Source organism: Colius striatus, chromosome 6 (assembly GCF_028858725.1).
Source record: "Colius striatus isolate bColStr4 chromosome 6, bColStr4.1.hap1, whole genome shotgun sequence".
In the NCBI taxonomy this organism is placed as follows: domain Eukaryota; kingdom Metazoa; phylum Chordata; class Aves; order Coliiformes; family Coliidae; genus Colius; species Colius striatus.
This window is the reverse complement of record NC_084764.1, coordinates 43,670,898-43,691,884: the sequence shown is the minus strand read 5'-3', so window position 1 is coordinate 43,691,884 and position 20,987 is coordinate 43,670,898. Positions and strand designations below refer to the sequence as shown.

Sequence of the window (20,987 nt, the reverse complement as noted above, 5' to 3'; positions counted from 1 at the left end):
CAGCTGTGATAGGGAGTTAATGGCAGAGACTTTACAAATACCTGGTGGGTAGCCTGGATAAGTGTAGGATCACTTGGAAGTGTCAGATGATCTCTTGTCTGCCAATATACAGCTTGCTCTAAACACAGGTTGCATGGGTTTAACTGCAGTTGCTTAAAGAAGAAAACACCATTGATCCTAAATGGATCTGATCCTCTAGAAAAAAGTAACTCTTGCTGTCTTTACATGGATACTTTTATTATGAAATATATATTGGATGAAATTGAATTAGCTGTTTCTCTTTGTCACTGAAGTGTAGTGTTTGAATTCACCCTGATATCCTTTGTCCAGAAAAAGGGGTCAGGAATTCCCCTGTGTTGGTGAGCCTTGCAACTGTGCTTGGAAAGATGTAGGAAAGAGATGCAATACTTGCTGTGCTCTCTCCTCTCTCTCCTCTCTCTCCTCTCTCTCCTCTCTCTCCTCTCTCTCCTCTCTCTCCTCTCTCTCCTCTCTCTCCTCTCTCTCCTCTCTCTCCTCTCTCTCCTCTCTCTCCTCTCTCTCCTCTCTCTCCTCTCTCTCCTCTCTCTCCTCTCTCTCCTCTCTCTCCTCTCTCTCCTCTCTCTCCTCTCTCTCCTCTCTCTCCTCTCTCTCCTCTCTCTCCTCTCTCTCCTCTCTCTCCTCTCTCTCCTCTCTCTCCTCTCTCTCCTCTCTCTCCTCTCTCTCCTCTCTCTCCTCTCTCTCCTCTGTTGTTCTGAAATAGCCATTTCAATATACTTCTGGATTCTGAGCAGTTCTAAAGCTCTTCTTTGCTACATAATGTAGAGCAGCAAAAGTACGTGTGCTGTGTATATTTGTGATGGAGTCAACACTGGACTCAAATGAATTCCTGTTATGTGTGGGCTGGGGAATGTGGGGACTGTGGGCTTAAAGGGTGTGGTGCTGGAAGGTGAAGGAGCTGGATGACAGTCACCTCTGATATTAGGGAGGGATGGCCTCTGTGGATGTTTGAGGAACACTGACACCCCCTGCTCTTCTATGTGTGTTGGTCTTTAGGTGCATCTGTCCTTTGCAAGGAAACATGGGTTTTAACCTTAGTGTTGCTTGTGCTGGCCTCTGTTGAGGAAGGAGAACTGAGGGTGGATGGCTGTGGGCTTGGGTGGGGAGGCAGGGCAGGAGAGAGGGGGTGGCAGCACCTGGGGTTCTGCTTCATGTCTGTTTACAAGCCTCATATAACTCAGCCGGTTGTTGCTACTGAGAGACTGGAGGGAGGCAGAGGAGAAGCTGGACTGTGAGAACAGAAAGCAGTTCTGAGGATTGCATGGAGCCCAGTATCTACTGGGAGTTCTTGTTCTGGATGTGATGCCCAGGGAGCAGTTTACCCCTGCTCATTGGGAGGGGACTTGGGGCTGGAAGGAGGTAGACCCAAACCTGAGGCATTCACTTTGCAAAGGGAAGTCTGAGGCGGAGCTGTGTTGGAGAACAAGCAACACCTTTTGTCACCCCTGCTTGGGTGCCCTGAGGTCCTGCAGTACCTCTTTGCAGTGGTTGTCACCTCCCAGGGCTCGCTGCAGTTCACAGCCAGTAGGGCTGTGGCTCTCCCTCAACAATGCCCCAAAGCCTAACTCTGGGGTTTTAACTGTTTCTTACTGTGAATGAGCTGAGCTGGTGGCACTCTGTTCCCACCAGAGACAGCAGGGCTGGGCCACGTTAGGGAGGAGGAAGTTCAGAGTGTTAAACTAGGAGCAAACGATTCCCTTCTCCTGAGTTAGGTGGGTTTTGCCAGTTCAGCCAGTGAAACTGTGGTTTGCTGGCAGAATCTGGGCATCAGGCTCCTGGGCTGTGTTGGCATTTGAGTGGAAAGTGTTTAACTTCCCAAAGACCTGACTGATGATTTCTGCCTATGAGTGGTTTTACGAGATCAGAATGTGCTTTTCAGTGTAATGAAAAGTGAGGAGAGAGACTTTTTTTTCTCTCCACATTTTGAACCCTATGCTAGACTTTATCCAGGATGGTTTGTCCTACTAGAGAGAGCAAGGAGCAGTTTGACAAAGGGAGTGCTTAAGCTTGCCTCTTTCTTTGCCCTCCGGACCTAGATGTGGAACAAGGGAGAGACTAAAACTTAATCTCCAATATTTCAAGCCTTTTTTGGGGTGAAGTTGTAATTTTAAGTTCAGGACTGTGATTTTACATTCAAACACCCTTTGTGTCCTGTGTATGGACATGATTTCCAACCTTCCTCTCACCACCAGAGGCTATTATCTCTTCACATCTATTGCTCTACTTGGTGCAGAGAGCAATGAACATGCACGGTGCCCAAAAATGCAACTGCAGGATTTAATACATGCTGTTATGTGCTTTAAATTTAATATCAGGGTTTACATGCCAAAAATATTTAAACTATTTCTAGCTGAGCAGATTTCAGGTTAAAAACCTGGAACCAGGAGTGTTCATAGCATTGTAGTTACTAAACTTTCTGGTATGTTCAGATGAGCAGGATCTAGATGCTGGCAGGCTTCTTTCTCCTGCAGCAGAGACAGGTGAGCAGATAATGTCCTGATTTTATACCCTGTGCCATGAGACAGCATCCTGGCATCACATCTTTTGTTACTAGATCTTTTCTGACATGTTTGTTTAATGCATCATTAAGTGGTGGTTATATGTCTAATTGCACAGCACAGAGGAAAATAGCACTATGTTGAAATATTGCATAGAACTTCAGCGTTATGTGACGTTCTGTAGTGGAAGCAGTACTGTAGGCACTCATAACAGGACCTGCAAGTTTCTCTGGGCCAGGGTGGGTAGTTAAGCTGGCTCTGTGTGTGCTGACTCAACGGAGCAAATTTCTCTTATCCTCTTCTTTTGACTGCTTGTGACTGAACAACAGCAGAGTCACAAGAACCTGCTGGTGAAATGTTGTTTGGCTTGAGGTTGCTTTTTCAAACTACTCGCAGTTGTGGTTCTTCACTTGAGACTTTCAGAGCTCTCACGCCAGGCAAGCGTTCACCTGGTTAAAAACCGCTCTTTGAGTGTGAGTGTACACAGGATGAGTATGAATGCACAACAATTCCTCTGTCTTACAAATCAGAATCAGCACCACCTTGGGGGGCATTCCTGCCTTCATGGGACATTGAGGCATAGAAGGGCTCTGGGGAAGGGGAGGAGATGCTCAGAGGTGGAATCAGGAGGTTCACGTGTGTGTCTACCCTGGAATGTTACTTGAGCTGCACGGTAGTACAGTCTCATGATCTCAAGGGCTTGGAGCCTGCTGCCTGAGCCCAGCTCCTCCCTTTTTCATTTAATGGTGGCTAGAAGAAAAATAATCAAGAATGCTGGAAGAGAAACATGAATTAACTTTTAATTTAGACCTAACATATGCCTCTTAGTGTGCTGCATAAAGAGTGAGCGTGCAGCATTTGTCATGTTCTAAGGGGCTGATGCATTGAAGAAACAGGGAAAAGCCTCAGGTCTGAATGGGAAGATGAGGTTTTAACTCTGCAGATGGGTTTTGTATCTTGATTAAAAGCTACAGATGTGTGATAAGTCCCTTTTGTATCCATTTTGCATGTGAAATGACTTTCCCTGTAACTTGGTTTGTATCTGTTTTCTCTTAAGCCAAACTTGCAAGGCGAAGTCAGGAGAGAGAGAATCTCGGCATGCTGGTCTGGTCACCTAACCAGAATCTGTCTGAAGCAAAATGTAAGTTTCCTAAAACACTTTTATTCCTCCCTTCCCCTGCATGTATCACTTCAAGAATGCAAAGTTGTCACTTTCAGTACAGAGGTTATGTCTGTGACCTTTCCATTATGACTTGAAATTCATTTGAAAAAAAGAAAAGCCTACGAAGCAATCCCCCAGAAGAGCTTTGCTACCTGCTGGGCAGCTGCTCAGAGCATTAAATGCACAGAGGCAGGGAAAGCATGGGAAATGGGACACATTTTCTTCCTTGGTATGAATTATCTAAGACTCAGCCGTGGCCCCACGTGATCTGGTGGGTTTTGTTTTGCTGCTGGTGTTGTGGAAGGTGACAGGAAAACTGGAGAGAAGAAAAGAAAAAGTATTTGGGAGGGGGATAAATAGTAGTTAGTAGTGCCCTTTCCCCACAATCACAAATAAAATCCCCATCTGGAGCCCATGGAGGTTTAAATGCCAGAACAATTGCAGTGCCTTGGAATTCCACGTGAGGGCAATTACCAGTGCTCTGTGTGTATCTGGGAACAAGTCTCAGTGCTGCTGCCAGATGGCAGAACTAGTGTTTGAAAGGTTTGTCTAACTACAGTTCTGCTCATGAATAAGTAAGACTTCCTGATTAAAGGACTGCTGTTTGAATGCAGTAACTAAACCTAAGAGCTTTTGGAGGAGGGAACTGAGAGCTATTTTTGACTTTGTGCTGATGTCCTTTTTTCTGATTCTGGCACCAGGAGTAAGCATCTTGCATTCCTGTTCCTCTACAGTTGTTTGTGGCACTACAAAGTTGTTACCTGACTGTTCCCCTAGACCCAAGGGCTGAGATGCATCACAGGATGCTTGTGATGATATAGTGGCTTTTGCAAATTAAGGCAGCACAGATTTCACAAACTGGCCCTGTCACAAAAGGGCTGGGCTCTGCCCTGCGGCATTTGTTCCACTGAGCAAGTTGCCCCTTAAATTACAGCAGGATGATGGTATTGGGATCTAGAGATAAAAAGGGCTTAGCAAGGATAATGTCGACCTTCTCTCCAGCCAGTGGTGTCTTGTCTGCTCCCTGCTGGCTATTGGATGCTGAACTAAGTCTGATGATGAGAGGGATATATTTGATGGTTATCTACAGCTGGAAACCTCTAAAACAGAATAAGAGCAAGAAACTGTCGCCTCCACCAGAAGGAACAACTGTTCATGGGTCATCTCTGACAGAGGATTGCTATAGCTGCCTCTCAAGTCTGGAGTTAAATCTCTGCTCAGCTTTGAAATGTTTAACTCCTGCCTGACAGGGAACAGGTTTCTTGGAGAGGGAAGAGAGAATGAAGGAGGAAGAGAAGTGAAGATACGTGGAATTGAGTAAAATAATCTGTGACTGGAAGTTCTTTGACAATTGGCACAGAAATATGCAAGGATATTATAGAGTACAAGAAATGTACTGCCAGATGTTGTGAACCTAAGAGGTAATTAAAGGTGTAGTGTGACATTGAATAAGAGCTAGGTGGCAGTTGACTGTTGCTGGTACAGTAAAGAAGTCAGAGAAAACTGTGTGTGTAAGAAGGTGGCAAAAAGAGATTTCTTACAAGACTCCAAAGTTTACCAAGTTTGTAGGCTCATTGATGGTGTCACTTCCATAAAAAAGATAGAGGAAAAAAATTAGTAAGTATTTCATAGGGTGTTTGGAAGAGAGAGTTATGATGCCTTTGTACCATACATATGATAGAATGGTAGGATTGGAAGGGACCTTTAGAGATCTAGTCCACACAAAATATCTCCCAGGTGCCTAATTGATATAGAGGAGTGGATTCAGCATCTGGTAGTAGTAAAAAAATCCAAAGGAGCACTGGCAGAGGTGACTGAGGGGACCTTGGGGTATCAGGAGAACTCCAGCAGATGGGGAGAAGGCAGCTGTGCAGAGAATGAGAGAACAGGCTAAGAGTGGGCTGGTTGCTCATTACTTTGTCTTGTGTCAGTTTGAGTTGACACTACCAAAAGGCATCAGTTATTCCTGTCTCTACCTGGTATTACTTAAAAATGAACTGTGAAAAACAAATCCTGCTGAAGGCAGCTGCTTTTGTTCTTTCTGAGACTAGACATAGATTGATTGGTGGAAATAACTTCATAGCTTTAATGTATTCAGCCAGCATTGTTTTGCTACTACATGAGAGTCTGATTCTTCCTTTCAAAGGATGGGAAACTCCTCCAAAATACCAGTGCTCTGCAGTGACTGTAGAGAACTTCCTAAATGTGTTACAAGCAGATTAGAGTTCTCTAACCTGTTTTATGGATTGTGAAGAAAGAGCATGAGGGGACGGGAGGTCTCTTCAGCTACTCTCGAGTTCACTGACAAATCTTGTCACTGGTGATAGCGAGTCCTAATTAAATGGGGTCCATGGGGATGTGTAAGAGGACTGATGGTGATCAGCATTTCCTTCAGTGATGTGGGAATGGATATGGAACTACTGGAGAGAGAAACTGGGGATGAGCTGTAGACTGATGGCGTGGTAAATAAAGCGAGTGCTACCAGTAGTCTTGTAGAGTACTTTGAGCCTCTTCCAAACTTGGACCAATGCCCATGCAATGGGCTCTTAATGACCCAGCTGCAGGGTTATGAATCTCAGTAGCAAAAGCACTGGGTTTATCTTCTGCATTGAGGCTGATGTTTGAAAAGAAGTGACTTGGAGAGCAATTATGTGGGCACAGTGGGCAGGTAATTTGACAAAGCTTTCCTGTGTCCAGCTTGACCCAACGGATGATGTGGGTAAAGAGTGGGATATTCACTGGAATGCTTTGCTGCCTCTGCACCCAGCAGCATTCAGGAAAATGAACCCCAGAATAGGGGCTTTATTGTTGGAAAAACCAAGAAAAGGATTGGAGACAGGAGCTACTGAAATGCTTTGGAAAGTGAAGATGAAGCAAACTCCATCTGTTTAGCTTTCTGAAAGGGGACTATTGTCAATTATTTTCTGAAAGGGAAATTTTGACATAGTAAGAGATGTGCTTAATGCAAACAAATGGCTACAAAAATAAGTCCACATGGACTGGAATGAAATGCTTGAGTGTGTGGGGTGGTTTTTTTTTGTAACTGACTTTTGGAAGGTGTCCAGGGAAATGATGGATTCTCTGTTTCTTGATGCCTTTTTTTTTTAAACCATGGATTTTTGGGAGGGAGTGTGTGTGTTATCCTTGGTGGGATGAATCATTGTGTCTATGAAATGGCAAGTGGAAGGAGCTGTGGTCTCCAAGAGGCTGGTGTAGCCCCTTAGGCTGTACCTAGCTAGCACATGCATTCTTAATATTGCTTTTCAAGTGGAAGTGTGTGTGAACGAATCCTCCCGATCATCAGCGTGTTGATACCTGTGTCCAGTTACTTTCATTTGTACTCCAGAGCCTTTAATTAATCCTGTGCCTGTTCTTGTGGTGAACTCTTTGAAACACCTAGGACTCTATGTTCCTGTGTCTGGGGCTCAATGTGAAGATGGAAGTCAGTGCAGCTCACATTTGTTGTCAACTTGGAGTGAACTGGTAGCTCTTGTGAGTAGCACAGTTCTGTGCACATCAGTGAAACTCTTGGAAGCCACCTCTTCCAAGGTGGGTGTGCTACAAAACCCTATGAGCATATCTGTGATGATGCTCAGAGCAATGCCCACTGAATTTGGCAGAGGGCTGGACAAACTGGTGGAGGCTGTGGGAAGGTCCTCTGTAAGCTGGAAAGACCAGTGTGTCAGCCAAGACCTAGTGGGTATCTGCACATCTGATGCTCCAGGCTCATGCAATTAGTAAAAGCTTGTTTGAGTCCCATGCACCCTGGATGCTGGAGCAATGTTCTTAGTGATGTTGAAGAAACCTTTTGCCTGGATGCCACAAAATGATGGATATAGTTGAGAAGGTTAAACCAAACAGAAATGTGCTGTCCCATTGATCACTTTTTTTATCCTGTTCCTTGTTAACCATTAATCCTGGGTGCAAAGCACTTACTGCCTAGCCCATATTAATGCCAAAGTTGAATGCTGACAGCATGTTGCATATCATCTACTGCCAGACTTCTGCCTTTGAGAGGCCACTTGCATAGCAGTTGCCACCATTAGGGAGTAGTTCACAAAGTTAACCTAAAGCTATAAGTTTGTCCTGTCTCTTTTGAAGAAGAAAGAAAGAATCGTCACTGTGCAGTGACTGAACGTTTGGACCTAAAATAACTGTCCTCTCCTTCCAGCTCTGCTCCATATACCCCATGTGGTGTGGCTGATGTGGCACCTCTTACAAAGAGCTTGCTCTCAAAATGATACTCCTGAGAGGTTCTCTGAGGACTTGGTGCCATGGAGGGCAATGAGAGAGGGAGAGAGGAGGAAGAGTGAGCAAAGTGACCTTGAGGAGCAGGTGAAGACAGGCATCTCTGAGTGGCAGGTGGGGAAGGAGGGGGGACATAGCAAACAATGCATCATAATGATGCTGTAGAAACCCTGCACAGGGTAGAGCTGGGCCAGCATGAAGCTATTAATAAACCAGCAGTGTTTCTATGCCAAGTACACCGATGGGTGGAACCATAAAATGACATTGGGTTGGTTTAGAAATGAGCAAGTGCTGGCATGCTGCAGCTGCCCAGGAGCGAGGGATGGGAAGCAGGCGAGAGGATAGGATGTGATGATTGCTTTTATGCATCTGCAGTTCAGGGGTGAACTACAAGAGGAGAAAGCTGTATTGTTTTGCTAGTGATAAGCTCTGGTTTGAAAGTCATTTTTCTGCTCTGTTCCTGATAGAATACATGTGCTGCAAGGTGGGAGTTGGGGTTTCTCACTGATGTCTCAGTGGGTGTCTCCTGTGGATTTGCAGTTTGAGGCCACAGTGAGGAGACAGGTGCTGTCCCCAATACCCATGGGGTAGCAGCTCCCCATGTCTTATAGTGCTGCTGCTGTTTGTCCTGATGGTTGATCCCCATGTTGACTTTGGATGCTCACCAGCCCCTCCCTCCATACCCTGGCATCTCTTCCTTTGAGGCTGCAGCTGGCTCCCTGCTTTATGTTATGCCTGCCTTGGTGCACTTACAGAGTGAGACTGTCTAATCACTCTCCATGGAGGGTACAAGTGCCCACGAGACACAGTGACAGAGGAATGCCAGAAATAGGTGAAGATGTGAGTACTCCATCATCTTTGAGGCATGTGCTTGGCCAAACCTTGCAGCTGGGGGAAAGGGAGAGAGGTCCCTAAATGTGCTGCAAAACCTGATTCTGGGAAGGCAGCAACATGCCAGCTGAGGCTGATGGAGGAAGAAGTGCTGGTTGCTATGGTTACCAGGGATATTAACCCCGTGGTGTCTGGATGGGCAAGGTTTAGGTAACTGTGCCACAGCCTGGGTAACGGTTTGGGAGTGTGTAGCTCCACCCAAAGAAGCTGTGAGTTGTCAGTCAGGATCTCAAAAGCCTATGTCCCAACCAAATCTGTGTGTCCTGGTCATTAGTGTGTCGTCAGCTTTCTTTGGGCAAGAGTGAGTTTTGATAGCTGTCTTCTCTTGTAAAGGTGAGGTGAGTCTCAACATTTGAGGGCAGGTTGTAGGTTTAAGTGGCCAAAGTCTGTCTCCAGCTGTAGTTCAAGGACTAATAGAACAGGCTATGACTATTCTTCAGCTTCCCTTTTAAAAGCAATGTTAAGCAAGCTTGGAAATTACCTTTGTCTGAATTTTATAACTTAAAATGACTGCCAGAGCAGAGGATAGGAAAATGTCTTCTCAGGTTGCTGAGTGTGCCTGATCATGCTTTGTGTGGCAAGTCTCTGTTTTCAGTGTGTAGCTGAGCTGTAGCTGTTTCAAGAAGACCTTCTGCTTGGACATATCTTTTTGCTCCCAGCTCACTTATTTTGGCCTGTGGCTTCTGGGGACATATGACTCCAACTATTGTCAACAGTTCTCGTTTTCTTTGGAATGTAGGCTGCCCTAGAAATAAATGAATGTGAGTGGAAACCCACAAATGGGAGAGAGTAGACTGGGGAAGGCGTTGATCTTAAAACCTCCCTTTTAAGAAAATGAAGCCCCTGTTTAACAGGATGCATTTAAAATGGGATTAATGCTTCAGAGGCACGGGGCAGCCACCTCCTCCCCAGTACATGGGCACATCTCCTCAGGCAGCAACAGGGAGGGAGAGGATGCTAGTCTGGTGTGTTTTCAGCATTAGCAAAGCTGCTTTTTAAGTCCCTCCTCTCCATGCTGTAAACAGCATCCTTGAAACAGTAGGGACTGTGGTTTATTTTTGGTCTCCTCTCCCCTTCAACCCCTGTTGTTTCTGTGACCTGGTTTGTGATAGAACCCCGTGAGAAGCTGTGTTGGAGCTCTGAGTGCAGCTGCTCTGGTCAGGTGTGGGACAGCAGGAGCTGCTTAGGCTTTGCCACCAGAGAGAAACAAGTATTGTTGAAGTCCTAGCAGACACTTCTGTGCCTGGCTGAGTGCTGTGGAACATTTTGGAAGGAGGGATGTTATGTATTGTGCTTTTCTTGTTTGCAAGCTTTCTGCTTGTTTGTGTCTGTTTTTTGTTGAAGTGCTGTTGGGAATTTTGAGGGATGTTTGGGTTTTATTTTTTTGGTTAGTAGGAAAAGCAATAGCCTTAAAAAAGAGCTGCCAGGTAGAGCCAACACTTCCAAGTCACTGAGAGGTGGATTTCAGGAACTGCAACTGTCACCTGCTTACCTGAAGACAGCAAAAAGCCAAACTTATGACCTTGGTGTTTGTATGTGTTCCTTCCCTAGAAGTATTAGTTTGGCTGTCTTAACTGGCAACAAAAAGTGTTAATGGGAAAGCAGAATTGGATTTACACCTAATCCAAATCTCATATTATGCAGTGAACCTGGCAGCTCTGAGGCTTGGATGCAAATACAGAAGCTGAAGAATACAACTCCATGAATTCAGAAGTGAGGGAGCTGGTGTTTTAAGATGGTGCTTGAGTTTGGCTGTAGAAATGATACAGACATGGCCCCTTCTCCCAGCAGCTGCAGTTGCTGCACTTCAGAACATGCTCAAAAGATGAAGGTGAAGGGATGCATTTGTTTTCATTTTAGCTGAGGCAACTTTTTTGGTGCTTATGGTAACAGTAAAAAGAAGATGCCAGGCTTCAAAGGCTGTGGGTGTATCCCACAAGAGGGCTGAGTTGCCTCAAACTAGCTGCAGTTTCCCCTTTGTTTGTCATCTGCTGTTGCAATGCTGTGTGGAAATCTCACAGCAGCCCTTTCATCTTTATTGCTGCAGGTTGATATTTCTGGATCCTGAATGCTTATTTAAATTAAGATGAGATTTTTTTTTAACCCTTTCAGCTGGTTTGTGTTTGAGGGAGGAAAACAATGTAGTTTGGAAGGGCTAACGTGGGGTGTGTCAGGGATGGATTTCACCCAGGGTGAGGTGGATTTGGGCTTGGGTTTTGTTTGTTTTGGTGTTTTTTTCATATGTTGGTTTAGGAGTTTTTGTGTTATTGTTGGTTGTTTTTGAGGGACAGACCGTGTTGGAGGATATCCAGGGAAAAGATGTCTTATCTAAGGTAGCTGTGTTATCCTGGAGGAATTCTTGCTGCTGTGCTGGGAAGGGAAGGGGCCCAGTCACCAGTTTCTTCATGTGCCTTGTTCTCTCCTGCCACCTGTTTGTTCCTCCTTTTTACTGCAGTGGGAACCAGGCCTTGTCTGAACACGTAGTGTCGAGATGACCCAGTTTGAAAGTGCTGCCGCTCCTGTTGCTGCTGCGGGGATTGAGCTAGTGCTGCTGCACTGAGAGGCGCTTCACAAGTGAAGTTTAGAGACAAGATGCCATGGTTTTAATGGAGTGATGATAGCTGTGTTAAGAGTTACTCTGGCAGTGAGCCTTGATCTCAGATATGTTTGGGAGCAGCCTTACTCAGCCTGATAGGCGCTGCGTGAGTTGTAGGACCAGTATGACAAGAAGCAGCAGGCGGCAGCTGCTTCGTGCTGCTTGGACCCAGCCCTGGGACAGGCTGAGTTCACTCCAGTCTGGTTGGTCTTGATGGGAACAGCAGGCTCACAGCATTTTGGAGGACTAGGTCTTTTTTCCTGACTTCTTATCTCCTACTGTAGCTGTGAGGGCAAAAATAAGAAGGAGCAAGGAACTGGAGGGGTAACTATTTCTTAATCACAGAGTCTTAAGGGTTGGAAGGGACCTCCAAAGCTCATCCAGTGCAACCCCCCTGCCAGAGCAGGACCACCTAGAGTAGGGCACACAGGAACTCATCCAGGTGAATGTCTCCAGAGAAGGAGACTCCACAGCCCATCTGGGTAGCCCCTTCCAGTGCTCCCTCACCTCAGCAGGGAAGAGATTCTTCCTTGTGTTTCTTTGGAACCTCTTCTGTTCCAACTTGTACCTGTTGCCCCTTGTCCTATCACTGGACATCACTGAGAACAGCCTTAGAGCAAGATTAGTCAGCAAATGCACAGGCAAGTGCATGTTTACAGGGATGTGACAGGAGCTGTTTGCAGGCAGGGAGGTGTTCTTGTGATATGTCCTCCACTGAACAATGCTCGGGGAGGTCATAGCCATAACAACTCACTCTGAGTTCATGTGCTGCTGAGTGTGACCTTTTCCAGAGGTGCTAGTGCAGGGGCAGAGCAGCTAGGCTTTCTCAAGGATGTGTTCCAGAGCTCACCACAACTTGCTTACTGTGATGTTATTCACTCTAATTAGGAACCACTCCCACTAGCTATTTTTCCTGTACTCTTATTTCTGCAGTCAATATTACTTTCTCAGTCAGGTCCTTCTCATACAGATTCATATTATGGTAGGTTAGCAGTGAATTTTCTAGCAGTGGAAGGATTAGCAGTAATACACAGTAACTTTTCAGTAAGGGCTGGGCTTCTAAATCCTGGCTAAAAGCCATGATCGCCTATCGCTGATACTCCAGGATCTACTTAGTGACATTGGCTTATTGTAGGCTTTTCTGCTCAGTCTCTTAGAATCATCCTTGAAGGCTGAGGGCCTGTATATAATCCATGTTTCAGCATGTGGTGTGTGAATCTGTAACTTGATTTTCCCCTAAATTCACTTAATTTTATGTGAATACCTTCATATGTGTCAACATCACACCAGTACTTGGGTTTAGAGGCTACTGTAAAGATTGTGTTGTCCAGGATCAATCTGTGTAAGCTTGCTGTCCTTCTGCACAGACTTCTTAGAGGAGTCAAAACCATTTCTTTGCAACTCTCTGGATTCAGACTTGTAGGAAGTAAACAAGTGCAAGAATGGAGTCAGAGTGTCTCCCAAAGACTGGCCTGTCCACACCATCCATATGAGTGTTGACAGTAATCCATATGAGTTCATATATGTCCATAGGTAGCTTCTGACCTCTGCTGGAGAAAGGGCTCTTCATTGACACCTCTGTCTATTGCCCAGGTTCTCCTGTTACGTGGGGCAAGGTACCAGGAATTTCACAAACCACTGTACCTTAACCTGTAGTAGGTGCTTATTTATGTTGCCTGAGTTCATGGCCTGCCTTAAGTGATTAGACAGCTGCTTATCAGCAGCCCAACTGTTCTTGCAGGAAGCAGGAATAGGAACTTTGAGGAGAGGGACTGGGCAGACAGCTGGAGGGCAGAGCCAGGATTGCTTTCAAGATAAACTGTCCTTTTTGGGCTGTGCAGCACTGTGCACTGGAAGTGTTGGCCTCATCTCCATTATCCTGCTTCCTGATAACTTGCTGACACCCTGCTGACGGGAAAGCAGGGGAAACAGAGTCTTTCAAAGCAAGTTGGAGACCTCAAGTTTTCATTCTCAGCACCCAGGTGTAGCTGGATAATGAGTGGAGTTGTGGGAAAGTCCCTGCCATCCCCAAACATCTGAAAAGAGGTTTTTGACTGTAGAGGTAGAAGGAACAAAATCATCTGAGTAACACTTTGAGAAATGCAAGTGAGGGGTTAGTTGCCTCCCAACATCAAGCTGCCTTCACTTAGTCCCTGTCATTCTTCATCTGATTTTGCTGGACACAGGTTTCTTGCAACTTCTCTGTGAGTGCAGAGGCCGCCTGGGTTGCTGAGGCTATTGTGTTACCCAGAGAGCTGGGGTTGGGAGTGAGGGAGCTGGCTGCAAAAAGTAACTGAAATGCTAAGTGGTGCTTTTGTGACCTGAGCACTGGCCAGTTGAGATCATGGGGCAATTCAGGCATCCAGGAGCTGGATGTGGGCAATAACAGCTGGAGGGAGGCTCTCTGCCCTCTGTGAGCAGCTCCTGGTGCTCGGCCCAGCCGCCTGAGGCAGCTCCTTTGTGGAACTCTGGCTCCTCTCCTTCCTCTTGTTGCCTGGTCTGATGCTTCCTTTCCACCCAAGTGACATCCTTCAAGGAGCTAGCTAAGGGACAAATTGGTCATTTCTTTTGCTTTTATAGATCCTTTATGAAGGGGGTCAGCATGGCTTCTGCTCTTTTGCCACAGCCTTTATTGTCAGTAACAATTAGGATGAGTTGCAATTTAACCTGCTGGCTATTGTACTCCCCCACAGCCCTTGTATGTGTGCCCTCACGCTGCACAAAGACCTTGTGTGGGGGAGAAGTGGAGTTACCCATGCTATGAAGGAAGCTTGGCTGTGAGACAGTGCTTATATTAGTTCACATTCCTACTACAACCAGAAATACAGCAATTCTGGTTTTAGGCAGGAGCTTTCAGAATCTTTTGGAGGATAGAAAATGGACTTTGTGGAAGGTTTCACCTTCTTTGGAGGGCTTTGAGTCTGGCTATTCCTTGGTAGCTTTTGAAGCTGATTGACAACAGGTTGCCTGACCAAGCTTTATGGTGGTCTGTGCTGACTGTTTGGCAGACAAAGAATTTCAGCATGAATAGCATGATGTGGATGAAGCACTGAGAGTATTCCTAGGTAGGCCACCAAAGCTAACAGTCACAATCTGTGGTCTCCCATACTGACTCTGTCATCATTGTGTGTCAAACTGTATTCTTTCAGATTAGTGAACCTGGCTTTAGGGCTTCTTGGACTGAGTTGAGAGCACAGGGCTGAATAATGCAAAGAGCTGATCTATAAACTCACTTTGTTGTTCAGCCACGTGCTCTGTGTTTATCCTGTCTGTGTCTTAGAAGGTCATATGTGGGAATGATTATTCCCTTCCTGCTAGAAGCCAATGTGTGGTGTTTTTTTTTTACCTGGGCTCCAAACCCAATATCAAGTGCTCTGGCTAATTACATTCCATACAGTCCTGTAATTGTGTGTCTGATTTAGGCTCAGGTTTGTAATGCTGAATGATAGCCATGTTCAGATCCTGTAAGGTCACAGATTAGGTTCTGGGTGATCTGATGTGGCTCTGCCTATTCTGTGCTACATGCCACAGGTAGAGTAGAGTTGCTACTGCCCTGTCAGATTTCCTTCTGTGGTATGTATAAATACATCTAGGCTCATGGTACCTAGGGCTTTGAAGATCTGAAACCTGTGCCATTCCTTCATTTAAGTGTTGTTCAGTGCTATGGTGGAACAAATTTCTGGCTGGAGGTTATGTGTGGTGACTGTGTAGAAAGAAATCTTTCTTCCCAGAGAGTGTTCCCTGGACAACCTTGGACATCTGTGGAGATCCACATGGCCTTTGAGGGAGAGCTGCAGCAGTATCAGAGAGGCAAGAGAATGACTTAGGACAATACTGATACACTACTCCTCACCTGTTCATGGTGTGTTGAGCTTTTTTCTTGAGATGATAATGTCAGCTGAGGGTGAAACTTCAAGAATGAGCATGTTTGAAAGCAGTTGAAGATAGTTTTGACAAGCTACAAAACCTCTGCTAGATTTGTCAGTGCACCTGTGTCTGCAGTACATCCTTCTTGCTGACACAGCAGAATCTCATGGCAGGTGAGTCAAGTCTTTAACCATAAATGGAGTTTCAACTTTGGACTTCTCCTTAGATGGAGGCCATGCAAAAGCTGTGTTAAAGAGAGAGGAAATATGGGGTTTGTTTTCTGGCTTATTAGTGTGCACTGCTTGGGTGGGAACTGGTTGCCTTTGTGTTAGAAAACAAGCTTTTAAAGAGAGAAATCTTCCAGCAGTAGGACACTCCATTTTACTCCTTGTTTTATGCTGAGACTGCTGATTCCAGGCTCCAGGTGTGGCTCTGTGAGCAACTCTCTCCTTCCCAGTGCTAGTTTACATAGCCATGCTGGTTCCTCACCCCTCTGCTCATCCCTGCTGCTGTGCTATGCCAGGGCAAGGAATGAGCTGCACTCCAGGCAGAGCAGTTTCCCAGCTGTGTTCCCTGGGGGTCCAGTCAAATGTTTCTGCTCCTGGGGTTGGGGGAGAGGTGGCTGGAGGTTTAGGGGTGCTTAACCTGGTTCTGCTGCCCAAGGAGCCTTCTAATGCAGTGGCACCCTATGGTCCTTTGTAGGTGGAAAAGTACAATCTGAGCTACAGGGAGGTAAGTGGGTGTGAGATTGAGATACTGTGGAGTCCTATGGCTCAGAGCATCCTGCCCCACTGCAGGGTGTTTTCTCTTGCTCTTATTCAAGTAAGCTTTTCCAGGTAAGGATGGTTTTTTGCTTTGCAGTTGCATCCAGACTTTTCCCTCACTTGCTGCAGATGCAGTGGAGTTGAGGCCTCAGTCCTCTTGTGCATTGGGTTGCATGACATGACTTTTAAGTAGCCCCTGTGTATATGTAACTACTGCCCTTTGTTCCTAGAAAAGGTGTTAAAGGAGGCTCTGTGCCTGCGCAGGTGGGTGCAAAGTGAGACACAAAACATGGCTGTGCTCTTTCTGCTTCTCTCCACACTGCATCTTGCCAAGAGAGGAAATAGCTTTTCCCTTTTAAATGGGTGGATTTTATTTTCTTCTAAGTGATTCTGCTCAGAAAAAGGGGTCAAGACACCTCGCTTTGATCTCTGCCTGCTCCCCCTGCCTCCTGCCGCAGCTGGCTTTTACAGGAATGCTTGGCCAAACTCCTGTGCTTTTTGCAGCTTCCTCTCCTGTGCCAAGCCCACGAGGTGGCAGGATTGTTCCACCAATGCTGAGAGGGTGGTGGGACGGCAATGCAGCTGCTCGTTTTTACAGCCAAGGCAAAAGCTGTGCTTAGTTGTTTCTCCACCGTCATAATTGTGTTTTGAAACTTGGAGGAATTTCACACGTATGTGTCTAATCCACGCTCCTCGTTTGCTTTACGTAACATTGGTCTCTTTTTCCTGGGTCTTGGCTGCTTTTTTCCTCCTGTTCTCAAGGGAAATGGAGGGGAGGGGGAAGATGTACAGCAACATCCAGAATTCCTCCCAGGTTTCGGCATTGATCAGACCCTGTGAAGCACATTACTGAGGCTGTGAAGGCTGCTGCGTTTGTCCTCATCTCACCCCGTTCTGTCAGGGCATTGCATCACGTAATATGCAAACTGTTCAGAGCTCCTGCAGTACCCCAGTAATGGGGGTGAGCTGAGGTTGCAGCAACAGCTCTACCTCTGCATTCCTGTTGCTCACTATAGGCTTTAGCACGCTCACTTCTGCTGCAAACCCTCCTTGGGGTCACCGAGTCCGGGGAACGTGACCCGATACCTGTGGGGTCATTAAAAACCAATTGGGGTGGGGGAAATTCTCCTGCAAGACCCACTTGGAGAGATCATTTCATCTGTTCAAATGATGGTGAGGGGAGTGATTGCTTGCAGGCATTTCCCTTTTCAGAGTTCTCTCACCCCCCTGAAATTAATGCTCCTGGTTTACATCCCTGAATTCACCGTTCGGGGATGCAGGACTGAAAATCAGCAATGCAGTTGTTTTGCTCTTATCTCTTTCCCTCTGTCAGCCAAGAGGGTCCCCTTTCTTTTGTCTCACTGAGTAATTCTTGCAGGAAGATGGGTAGCAGAAGAAAAAAGGTTTGTGAAAAAGACAAGTGGAAACTAGATCAGCAAATTCAGGGGGTCAGCCACACCATGTTGGTCTGAAACTGTCCTTGATAGATGGCATGGGCAGAAGCATCTTCCTCTCCTTTTCCCACTCTCTTCCATCTCCCTTGACTCCTTGGTTGTGTTAGTGCTACACCCAGGATCCTTTGGTCATCATTTTGTAGACCTCACTTGTGTTAAGGAAGGATGTGTTTCAGCATCTGAACACTGTGCTCCTCATTGCTGGTGACAATATATCTATGAGGCTCTGTTTCCTTGGTGTCCCCACCTTTTGTGCTGCTCTTGCCTTTCTGAGTATGACTAGATGTAGGAAGGGGCTCTTTGGGCCAGTGCTCACTGCATTGTGGGTGTGGGGCAGGCAAAGTGGCCCTGTTCAGCTCCACACAGCTAAAATGCATGCAAGAGAAGTGTTAGCCAAATAAAGTAAAGAAATACCAGATTATGATTCTCTTCTGTCCCTCCAACCATCTGGTTTCTAGTAGCAACAAGAGCCTTCACAGGAGCAGTGCATCTCCTGTGTCACATGTCTGTCTCCATTCAAGGATCCCTGTCTCTTTGGCCTGGTCTGTGCCAAAATCTCTTTCTGGCATGGAGAAGTGAGTTGGATGGTGGGGGGGAGGATGCTCTTGTGCGCCTTGCTTGGAGAAAGGTTAGTGCTGGTATGGAGAGTGTGTTGTGGTGTACCTTATGCCTGTGCTGGGGGAAGTGGGATAGGATGGCTTTGCTGCTCTTGCTTATTCTATCCTGGAAACCAGCTAAGAGCTGTGCTGGAAAACTCTCTTCTGTAAGCAGGACTCTGCCCCAGGCTCTTCTCTCTCCAAACTCTGATGTCTAAACATGCTGAGTGTGACTGAATGCCACTAAAATGCAGTGGAGCAGAATTTCACATGCCCTGCTGCCCTGCTTGCTAGAGGCACGAGGGGAAGGCAGAGAGGGAAGAGGGCATTTATTCATCCAGTGTGCCGAGTGAAGCTTTAAGCCTGTGGCAATTCCAGGCTTTACTGGTACAGGAGACTAAAGGGATCCTTGTGACTCAGCTGGTGCCATGCTCTTTCTTGCTCACTTCATACGGAGGGAGATGATAAAGAAAGAGCAATCGGAAGGATTACTCAGGGGACTGTCATAGCTCTCAGATGGTGCAAGCATCAAAGTGAGTGAGCCTGTGATTAGCCAAGAAATGACAAGGCTGAGTTGTCAGTAAGCGGGCAGGGAACAAGCCAAGAGTAGAGTAGAGTACTGCTTGTCCTTCCTTCATCCACAGACACTCTTCTGGTGCATAGGAGTATTGCTCTGGGCTCAGGATCAGTTTACTGCCTTACTGCCTTTTGCTTCCTTTTCTCTTCCTCTGTTGTAACAATGAGGTGTAACACAGAGATGTTACAGACCACACTGAGGAGAAGAACGTCCTGCCTCCTTTCATGGTGTCTGATCACTCACTCTGCTGTTTGGCTCTGCTGTATTGACTTGATGCAAGATAAATCCTGCTAATATAGGGGGGACCTTGCTGATGTTCTTGCTCAGTTAGGAGACAAACCACTGCAGTGATTTCTTAGGGCATAGGGAGTAAGGGGGAAGAAGTATGTTTTAATTGCGTGCAGCATCTTGCATAAGAAAGGTGATATTCTGGAAAGAACAACCTCATCCCTTCTCTGTACATATTAAAGGAAAAAGTGCTGGAATCAAAAGAGGAACTGTGGCTCTTTCCACAGTGAAAGCAGGCAAGTTAATGCAGCAGTACTTAGCATTCAGGAGCTTAATTCAGCCTTGGACTTCAGAGAATTCAACTCCGTTCCCTCCTCCTTCCTTCACCTCCTCCTTAGACAAAATATATAACACTGCATGTGCAATACTTGTCCTAAGGAAGCCAAGAGCATTTAGATGAAGTACAGAGAAATGCTGCACTGGGGGTTTCCTGGCAGCTTCGTATTTGGTGTGGTTGTGAAGTCTGAAAGCATCTCAAGTCACTGTTCTGCCCACATTCTGCTGATGTTCCCTGCCCTGTTTGGCACGTGGAGGCAAGGGAGGAGGCAGTTCCCCTCTCTGTCCCCACATTGCCAGTGTGGTGCTGGATCATGTTCCCTTGGGGTGTGGCTTTACAGGTTGGGGGTTTTTCCATGGCAAAGCTGATTTCTGAGGTTCTTACCCTTGGTAACCCTCAGAATGTTCTATTAGGCAATGCACAATTCTTCACAACTTCTCAGCCTGAGAAGTTTCTGTTGCTGTCCCCATCACCTCCCCTGTCTGTGCAGCTATGTTAGTGTGTTTACCTTGGGCAAAAAAAGGTTGTCTGCAAGAAAGGATGTTTCTTATCCTGGTTCAACATGGTCCTTAGAAACAGTTTGTTGACTTGGAGAGGCAGCTGTATTTTTGCTGCAGGGGTGCAAATGGCTGGTTGTGGCTACACAACCTTTTTCCAAAGAGCTAATAAAGCTTTTACTGAACGTATCCAGAACATGGTCCAACAAACAGGTTCATTGGCCCCTTGGGGGTCTCTGTTGTGTGCAGGTGGGAGCTTGGAAGAGCAAGAACCTCCTGCAGTGTCCTTGCTAATGCAGAGCTGTGCCTGTATTTACTGCATGCCTTCCTCCTGCCGTAACATGTGGCTATATGAAGCTTTTCATGGGCTTCTTCATGGCACTTAACAAAGTCCTTTCTTTACAACACCTTTTAATGAAAGTTAACTGATGCACCCCTTTTCCAAACAAAGGGACTGACATTGATATCACGTGGCATGTTGTCTAGTTATATGAGATGTCTGCTTTTAAGTACCTAGATTTAATTCATTTGTGTTGGTGACAAGCTGAAAGTAAGAGGCTGTTGCTCTCCTGGTGTGCATTTTCTGATCTATCCTCTCTGCTTTATCAATACCTTTTGAGTTCATTGTTTAGTTTGCTTAGCTGAAGGAAGAACTGTGAAGTGCCATGTTTGAAGGAAAGGCTTTAAGAAGGCTATTAGGTGCCAGAGACTCCATATGAGAATCCATAGAGGCAGAAAACGTGGGAGGAGCACATTTGAGAGCTGAAGCCCAAACCATGGGAAGTGGGGCTTTGTTAGTTGAAGTGCACACAACCATTTCCTCCTGGAGATGCTCTCTCAGTTGGGTGCTCAGCACAGGAATTTGCTTGCATCCCTTCCTGGGTAGCTACAGAGAAGGAGGGAGGAATGACTTTTGGGTTTATTGCTAAGTGGCTTTTCTTGAAGCCCAAAATCTGTACAAGAATGGGAATTCTGGCTGTGTGTACCAGTTCTTAGTCTTTCAGGGTGCTAGCACGTTGGGGGATCCTTCAGACAGCCAATGCTTCTGGCACCTTCAGTTCCATTAGTTGACGTACCTTAGCTTGTGTTTTTCAAGAGTATTATCATTACAGTTTGTTTAATAATGATCAAGTACAAAGGTACAGACTTGAGAACACTGCTGCTGGTACTGACTTTGATCCAGCCCTCTCAAATGAGTGCTGCTGGATATAATGTAAGCTCAGTCCCATCTATACA

At 46.1% G+C, this 20,987-nt stretch overlaps 1 protein-coding gene across 2 annotated transcripts in view; it reads left to right on the top strand.

Moving 5' to 3' along the window:
• Window positions 1-20,987, top strand: part of RCOR1 (REST corepressor 1) — an 85,566-nt gene that overhangs the window by 38,082 nt on the left and 26,497 nt on the right. The window contains exon 3 of one of the 2 annotated variants that reach the window (XM_061998022.1): window positions 3,592-3,675. The exons of the other annotated variant lie outside the window; for it this stretch is intronic. Within the exon in view, the coding sequence (XP_061854006.1) occupies window positions 3,592-3,675 (84 nt within the window). The remainder of the gene's footprint in view (window positions 1-3,591; window positions 3,676-20,987) is intronic. 2 annotated transcript variants of the gene reach the window in all.